This window comes from Nylanderia fulva, unplaced genomic scaffold (assembly GCF_048542155.1).
Source record: "Nylanderia fulva isolate GAGA-0341 unplaced genomic scaffold, ASM4854215v1 Scaffold21, whole genome shotgun sequence".
NCBI classification, from domain to species: Eukaryota; Metazoa; Arthropoda; class Insecta; order Hymenoptera; family Formicidae; genus Nylanderia; species Nylanderia fulva.
Window position 1 is genome coordinate 2,501,397 of NW_028190275.1, and position 9,487 is coordinate 2,510,883.

A 9,487-nucleotide genomic window follows, 5' to 3' on the forward strand; every position below is an offset into this window, starting at 1 on the left:
TATATAGTACATATTTCTTTCATTGCCATTTGTATCGTATCGTCATCGAATAAAGTTGTTTCAAAATCTTCAAATGTGTATACCTGAGTCGAAAAACTTTTCTTATTTTCGATGTAAGCCTTTAATTTAATATTTAGTTCAAACTCGAGCAATTTTCATGTTTAAAGAAAAATATAGTATCGTCAAATATTGTTAACTATTATAATTTACGTTAATAAAACTGACGCATGAGATATCCTTCACTTTATGCACATTATCTTCTAAATGCGCAATATCGATTTAAATATAGCCTCGCGTCATTTCAAGTGCCGATGCAATAAAAACCCTATATATATATATATATATATATATATATATATATATATATATTCTGATAAATTATTCTTATCAATGACATTCATAGCGTCATTAAATGAGCGACCGCGAACATCGTCTTTAAATAAAATTTCTATGATTTTACGATGGAATTAAATTTACGGTTATTTCGATCATTTGTTATTCACATTTTTTAAATGTATGTAACGATAATTGTGGAATATGAAAGATTGTATAAGTCTGAAGTAGTGAAATCGATGCCGTATAAACGCGCAATAATGAAGTAGAGACATGCGGGGGAAAATAAAATTTCTGAACATTATCGTTAGAATTGTACAAGTTTAACATTTTTGCAGTCCACTTAAAAGGGTATTATTAAGAAACATATACCTTCCTCCGAACACATAGACTCGCTCGACGTTGACGGATACCCGAGGCATAGCATTTCAGCGTTGTTTTCGATAAAATCAGTGTCATTAAACGATCGATAATCATTGTTCGCGACGTGAAATAGCGCACTCACACTGCGCGATCGTGACGATCGTATCAAGCTTTTCGCCTTGTCGTTTTCAGACCCCCTCCCGTCTTTTCGTTCGTTACATCAAGGCGTATCGATAATATCGAGCCGAGTGACCGATTACTCGAGTCTTAGACACGCCACATCCCGACATGTTATAAAACTTTACCCCTTAATGATACGTTTTCTTTTCAGACTTCGCTCTCGATATACATATATTTTCAGGTGCCTTTCTCCATCAAACATCATCGCGCGAGAGAGAAGATATCTTCAACACGGATATCAAATTCTATTCCGAGAAGAAATTTACGATAGAAAAATTATTGCCTATAAATATTATATTACTTTGTATACACGCGTTTTCTCAAAATTAATCTCCGTAATATTCAAACAAGAGCCGCGAGTACGGAAGTTACGTGTCTCCTCCAATTTACGGCCAATCCTGACAAATCAATCAGGGAAGAAGAATATTTCTCTATGCAGGGGACATCATCGATCCGCATCATCTCGAGATGAGAAAAGCCGGCGTAGAATACGCCGGCGACGCCGTATAAAAGCAAGGCGTGACCGCGAGGCGTTCATGGACCAATCCCGATTCAGTTCTCCTCGTGTTTTTTTTTTCTTCATTTCATTCAGGTACGCCCTTCTCCTTGCCGCCGTGCTTCGATGCTTTTGCGCCGCCGCGCCGCGCCGTCGCCGTGGTTCCCCACCCTGAATGAACGAGAGAGAGAGAGAGAGAGAAACGCGTCCAGCTTCTTCGCCGCGCGCGCGTCTACTGTGAATCGGGATCGCGCGCGGATGCGCGCGCGCCTCTCTGCGAATCGCGTCCAAGATGCGCTTCGATGCGTACGAATAATTTGACGCCGCAGGGGGGACGGAAAGCTCGTCTGTTGTCTGTCTGTGTACTACTCCTTTCTTTTTCGTCTAATTAATTACGTTTCATCTACCCTCTCCTCGAGTGTTGAGGGGCACGCGATGGCATTCGCGGAGACATCAAATAAATATGCATTTCCTTTGTATTATTTTCTAATAACGACGAAAGCGTATTTCGGACGATCTATTAGAGTCGGTCTCTCCTCAGAAAGATTATTGCTCGGTCCGATGCGATTTTACGGATGCATCCTCTTGAAAAAAGAGATCTCTCTGTATATACCTTCTCATCTTATAATAAATTACGTTTCATCAACCCTCTCCTCGAAATGTTGAGGAACACGCGATGGCATTCGCGGAGACATCAAATAAATATGCATTTCCTTTGCATTATTTTCTAATAACGACGAAAGCGTATTTCGGACGATCTATTAGAGTCGGTCTCTCCTCAGAAAGATTATTGCTCGGCCCGATGCGATTTTACGGATGCATCCTCTTGAAAAAAGAGATCTCTCTGTATATACCTTCTCATCTTATAATAAATTACATTTCATCAACCCTCTCCTCGAAATGTTGAGGAACACGCGATGGCATTCGCGGAGACATCAAATAAATATGCATTTCCTTTGCATTATTTTCTAATAACGACGAAAGCGTATTTCGGACAACCTATAGAGTCGATTTCTTTGAAGAAAGATTATTGCTCGGTTCGAGTCGATTTTAACGGATGCATCCTTCAAAAAAAAAGATCTCTCTACCTGTACTGTCCTTCTCGTCTAATTAATTGCGTTCCATCAATTCTCTGCTCGAGATATTGAAAAGCACGCATTCCGAGAGAGATTAAATAAATATGTATATAGCCTTTGTATTATTTTCTAATAACAACGAAAGCGTATTTCCGGACAACCTATAGAATTGATCTCTTCTAAGGAAGATTATTGCTCGGTTTAATTCGATTTTATACGGATGCATCCTTGAAAAAAGCGATAAACGATTATTGGTTTTTGCAATTTTCAACCTGACCTTCACCAACCATTAGCCTTCAGAAGATTACTTCCAAAATCTAATTATGAGATTTTTATTAGACTATTGGACTCGTAAAATAGCCGGAATAATAGAGCAGATCGTAAAACAGTCAAGGTTGCATATTTTGTTTTTTCTCTTCTCTCGGTATAATAGATTGTATATATGGATATATCTTCGAATCTGTAAAATATGCATGGATATATCTCAAATTTGTAAAATCTAAATCAAAAGGATTTGAAAGAATGCATCGGCAATATTATTTTTTCCCATGCCATTCATATCGTTCATAATTTATCTATTGTAATAAATGCATAAAGACGTATCATCGAAGATATCATAGGTTTGAGATTTAAGATTTTTACTTGAATAACAAGATTTTTTCTGTATCTCAACATTTCTTTTAACCAATGAAACAGTTGTAATAGCGCAAAATATGCATCAAATGTATGTATATTAGAAAAAAAAAAATAATAATAATAAAAGGAAAATTTCGATTTGAGAAGTAATAAAACGCGCGATTGATAAAATCAAAATTTGAGGAATTAAATGAAAATTCGAGCCGAACGAATCTTGCGATCATCACGATCAAGGACACGTTTGATAAACCCGCCGTTAGACGACAAATGCGGCTTCACCGCAAACGCCGGGGCCCGTCGTAATGAGATGTGACGTCACGACATGGCGTCTGCAGGTGAACGAGCAGCGAGAACCGTAGGTGAGCGCATTCGCTAGTCGATCCGATTGGCCGAAGGGGGAATCCCCGCCCTTGCGTCGTTCATGCATACCGCGAATCTCCCCTACCTTTTTACCCTTTCGCGATTCCGCGCGAGTCTCTATCTTTCTCTGCCTTTCGCTGCGCTTTCCTCTTTATCTCTGTTCCTCTCCTATACACGCAAATATCCTCTGTTTCTTTTTTCCTCACGACTCGCAGCGTCGTCGCGCGCTGATAACGCACATATATATATATATATATATATATATATATATATACATAAGTTCATAGAGCCTGTTTACACCTTCACCTGTCTACACAACGATGAGAATGTATGTATGTATGTGTCTCCCGGTCTTACTCTCTTCCGAAATTATCAGAAGCTTATTCATTTGCGCGCAAGCACACTCTCTCTCGAGTTGTCTCTATTCTACATCAATACGATTAACACGTTTCCAAAGATTAGCGCGTTTACGTAAATTCGCGCGAATCAAAATCACGAGAGAGGAAATGAGAGAGAGAGAGAGAGAGCTTTTATATATTTTCATACATAGATGGACAGATATTGGTCTCGCGCGTGAATTAGAGCTTTATAAATTTCACTCACGACTAGCACGCGAACCAGCAGATAATAATTTACGAGGGCAATTATACGTTAAAAATTCAAAATTGTAAAACGCACATGGATAGACGAAGGTCGTAAAGTCTAATGTCATGAGGTACAAATTGAAAAAATGAAAATATATGCGAAAGCATTAAATACAGTCATTTCATACAGATAATCACCAGAGAGAGCATCAAATATAGTCATTACTGCTAATGATCTAGAAAAAGTGGATATGTTGGATGTACATCAGAAGATAGGAGCTCTCCGTGTCATTATCCACATTTATGTAATTACTTTCAGCTAATTATATACATTTAAAATCAACCGTGCATTTCATTTCTGAATTAGATCCGACTAATGCAAAGTTATTAAACATAATACATATAGAATTGCAAATAATTCGAGCCTATGGCTGCGTTAAGCAGAAGCTGATTTACAACTGTTGTAAAATTTGTAAATTTGATTGGTGCATACTCTTAGATTCAGCTAATTGTAAGATCGAGAGCATATGCATACCAATCAGATTCACAAATTTTGCAGCAGTTGCAAAGCTGCTTTTTTTGCTCAACGCAGCCATTGATTCAAAGAGATCTGATCAATTTAAAATCGATTATAACAAGTCAATAATTTCCGATATTTTTTCTTGAATAATAAAATAATATAATGTAGATCTGATAAAAATGGAAAGTACGACCCGTGCGGTTAATTTTTGAACGCTCGATGTCAGAAAGCGTCACGATGGAAATCGTAGTAGATTCGCGCTTCTTGCGATTTCAAATAAATTACCGCTATTAATATAGATTGCAGCAATTATTTACGCTCCGCGTGCATAGAACACTTAATACTAGATTCCGCTATTACTCCGATTTTCCTTTCGTTTGAATTATGTGTAAATAATTTTAAACTGTTTCGAACGTAATAAAAAAATCGAAAGTTTAAATCTCGTGCTCACGATATATAATTCTTACAACTAAAATAATCAAAAGCGCAAATTGTTGCAGAGAAAAAGATTTATATATTATCAAGAACAATTGTTTCGAAATCTCTTGCCAGTAATAATTTTGCCTCGAATAGCACTAATCTTGGATTTTTTCCGATATGTATTTTTTATTACTTTTTTTATTACTGAGTATAGTTGTTAAATTTTTCTAATAAGACGCTATAATTTTTTTTATTCCTTTAATCGATAAAAAGCCAAGGTTAAAAGTATACAAAGATCAGCAGCATTGACAATTATAAATATTGTATCATCATTTTTTTTATATCAAATGTACGATGAAAGGTCACAATGTAATTTAGCTGATAATTTAATAAGACACGTTTTTTTCTGTGTATCTTTTTTTCCTGCAAATTTCGATAAAAAGAAACTTTGTATAAATACAGAACGGATTTTACGAGGACGAGAATAATCAAGGACGTAAAACATATATTTGATGTGAAGAAAATATTCCCCAAGTGAACGCGCGCACGAGAGAGATTGGCGTTGTTTGTAAACTAATATCGCCCCACTGACGCATGCTATCGAACCGTTTTAACATATTTCGATCGACACGATCACACACGATCGTGGCTACCAAAATGTATTACTCAACCAGTTGAAAGTCACACTTGTTTGCGATACCGGAGAGATTTGAAACCGAAATTTAATCACGAAATCTCTATATAAATTCGATATACACAATTATATATATATATATATATATATATACACGGTTTTTTTATCATTCATATATTTTTATAATCTACATCTGCACACACATTTTTTCATTTATATTATATATGTATATAATATTTATTTGTCTTTGCTGCTACACACATTTGCTTATTTTCATATAAAGTATACTATCTTAATCACAATTTATCTAATAAAACTCGATATAAGTTTTACTTCGTTAATCATATATAAATCAAAAAATTTGTAAATATATACTTTTGTTGTTATAAACAGTAAGAAAATTTTTAAGAATCTATTAGGTACTATTTAAATTATATTTTTGCCGAAAGCTCCTCTTTTCTTCTTACAATTAGTAGAAGATTGTTCACTTATTCTTCGCATTAATGTGTAAAGTAGAAGCTTGATATTTATATAAGAATTAACCTTGTCAAAATATTTTAAAACCATAAATAAAAAATATTAGAATAAAAATAAAAGCAAGTATTTCTATGTCAAAACCTGACTTTGCAAATAAACTGACACAGAACATCACGATTAACGATACCAAGGTTATATTGTTATGGCAATGCTAAGGAAAAATGAATTCCTTAGTATTTCAAAATCCTGCAGTGCTGGTATTCAGTCACCTGCAGAGACTATACAATTTGTAGTACTCGCTATTTTTTCATATAACAATAACTGTTACGACAGTAACGTAACTAACATAGTAAACGTAATATATATATGTTGTAGTAATGTATAGTAAATGCTGTTTTCAAATTGCAACTTTAGAGATAACTAAAAATGAAAAGAAGATTTCACATTTTTACATATAAATTTTAAAATCTTTCCACAAACTCATAAATTCTCCGCGATTTAATTAAGCAAAGACTATCAAAACTGTATACATATATAATACTCGTGGCAAATTAGATATACGATCGTTTTCCAATATGAATTTGATTGCACATCATTAATATTAACAGCTTTCATTTGTATGAAATAATACAATATATGCATGATAATAATTCGCAATATAAATCTTGTTTCACTTATACTGCTATAAATTTGTACGCGACAGTCTTTAATGTGCATCTAGACTAGTGCATCCAAAAATTAGCTTACAATTATAGAAACATAGCGATATACGAGATCATGCGTTTTTCTTAAAGCAATTCTTAAACAGAAATAACAGAGTAACGATTGACTTAGCTTCTATACGAAACGCCTCATTTAATTTAAATTTATTAATAAGAACAATTAATTTTATTAGTAACAACTCCGAATTTGATGGACCATCATCAAAACAAGTTATTGCTTTAAAAACCACAATCTACACTTCATTCTCTCTCGACCAATAGAGCCAAACGCGATATTATTGCGACAATTAAGAAAGAAAGAAAATTTCGAAACTAAGGAATTTGAATCCTGGTTGGGATCTCAGAACTCCCTTGTTCCTTCCCTCTCTTATCTTCCCCAGTAAAGAAATAGGTGAAAAAACTATTGGTCGGTTGAATCGGGAATTGCGTCCCGATTCAACCGACTCTCGGACCAACATTTTTCTCGCCTATTTCTTCACAGGGGAAGTTAAGAAAGGGAAGGGAACAAGGGGAATTCTGAGATCCCAACCAGGATTCAAATTCCTTAGTTTCCAAATTTTCTTTCTTTCTTAATTGTCGCAATAACATCGCGTTTGGCTCTATTGATCGAGAGGAATGAAGTGTAGATTGTGGTTTTAAAAATTAAAGAGCCGACTTAAAAATATTCTTATTATTATTGCTTTTACTTTGAGAGAAACGCAGAGTAGCGCACGCAATGAGACCTCGCGTTAAATGAAAGACGCGAATTTAAGATATTTACCAGTGACCCCTCCGGTGTCGCGTGTTGCCCGTTGGTTCCGTTTGGCTCGTGAGCTCCGTTAGTTCCGTTTGGTCCATTTGCCCCGTTGGGCATACCTCCGGGAGTCGTCTCGACGTCTTGTTCGTCGGCTGAGTCCATCGCGTAGGATGGTTTAGGATCACTCTTTACCCGAATTTTGACTGATTTATTGCAACAGCGATTGACAAAACGAGCGTTCACGCGCTGGAGGAGCTTCTGATAATTTCGACCGCGATGCGGACGAAATCTCAAGTCAAGTTCGAATGTGAATTAAGTACCGTCGGCAATTTCACGCCGGATGTCAGGGAAGGTTATATTATACCGATTAAGATATCCGCGAGCGAACGAGATCAATGAAGACGTATATCTTCCCGCACTATTTGTCGCACTGATTCTATTGTTCCCGGTTTCTCTATTTCTCTGTTCTCTCGTGTTTTTTTGCTATTGTGAAAATTCTACTGTCGTTCGTGACAAATCCCGTGGGGTTTTTGTTGCGCGCGCACGATACTGTGATGAAAATGTCTACGAATGATGAAGAAATGCCAAGAGGATACCAAAAAATGTCGTTATGAGATGAACGAGCGATACGAGTAAGCGAATATTGTACAATGCGAAATTGCTGCAGAATAATCGAATAGTACGATGTGCACACGGCGTATTGCTTCGAACAACTGGACTAACTAACCTCTCTCAGTAAACTGAATCGGAAGCAAAAAGCAAAGGACGAGGGAAAAGGGAAGAGAGGGGAATCGAAATAATCGACGGAAGAGGTGGGAGAAATCAGAAACCCAATGAAAGCGGGGATGATGAAACAGGGATGGAGAGAGGGAGGGGAGGAGTACGCAAAGGCAGTTTATCGAAATTGTTCGATGCAACGCGAATTATCCGATCCCCGGCGTTTTTCCGCTGATAGCGCGAGCGCGGGCTCGCCGGCCCGACATATGTGATACGATAACAAGGTCGGCGACGACGAGGCGAACGGACTCCCGTCCTGGACGATCGACTCCGCGAAGCGAGCCCGACGCGAATAAGGGCGAGAGGCTGCGAAGGGACGTGCGCGCGCGCTCTCTCTCACGTACTACCGCGATCTGAAGCAGCGGCGGTGTTGCTGCTAGTGTTCGCCACCCCTCCTTAGCGTTCCACGATCCGTCCTCCCCTCCTCTCGATAAAAAGAAACGCACACACATTTGAGGCGGGCTGCGCGCGAGCATCGACCGTAGGCGGCGACAAAGAGATGTCTCCGCCCGCTAGATAGTCTACACCCCCAATCTCACGCCACGGATCAATTTTGGAATTTACAATTTTTTCCCCACTCTGTCCTTTCTTCTCTTCTTCCCGCGCTTTTTTCCCGCGCGATTAGCGTCACAATCACGTCTCGTTTTTACAAACGCAATTGGGTGGAAAAACGTTTTATTCGACGACGCATATAACGACGAGGTTAAACTTTTCTATATATTATTCGCTAAAGAGTCGGAAAGTATTTGTAAACGAAACTCATTCCGTCTACAACGTATTAAAATTTCTAAAAATTCGTAAGTTAACAATTCTTACGAATTTTTAGAAATTTTAATATGTTGTAGACGGAGTTGAGGTAGTTCTATCGTTTTTCACAATTCTTACAAATTTTTAGAAATTTTAATATGTTGTAGACGGAATTAAGAAATTGTGAAAAACGATAAGACTACCTTAACTCCGTCTACAACATATTAAAATTTCGAAAAATTCCTAAGTTCACGATTCGTTTTTCACAATTCTTACGAATTTTTAGAAATTTTAATATGTTGTAGACGGAGTTGAGGTAGTTCTATCGTTTTTCACAATTCTTACGAATTTTTAGAAATTTAATATGTTGTAGACGGAATTAAGGAATTGTGAAAAACGATAGAACTACCTTAACTCCGTCTACAA

The 9,487-nt window shown here is 37.0% G+C and overlaps 1 protein-coding gene across 5 annotated transcripts in view; it reads right to left on the bottom strand.

Annotated features, from left to right (window-relative positions):
- Positions 1–8,659, bottom strand: part of retn (retained) — a 110,510-nt gene extending 101,851 nt beyond the window's left edge. For all 5 annotated transcript variants that reach the window (XM_029310052.2, XM_085482688.1, XM_029310051.2 and 2 more), the window contains exon 1: positions 7,562–8,659. In XM_029310052.2, coding sequence (XP_029165885.1) covers positions 7,562–7,699 — 138 coding nt within the window. In that variant the 5' untranslated portion in view covers positions 7,700–8,659. The remainder of the gene's footprint in view (positions 1–7,561) is intronic.
- Positions 8,660–9,487: the final 828 nt, after the last annotated feature.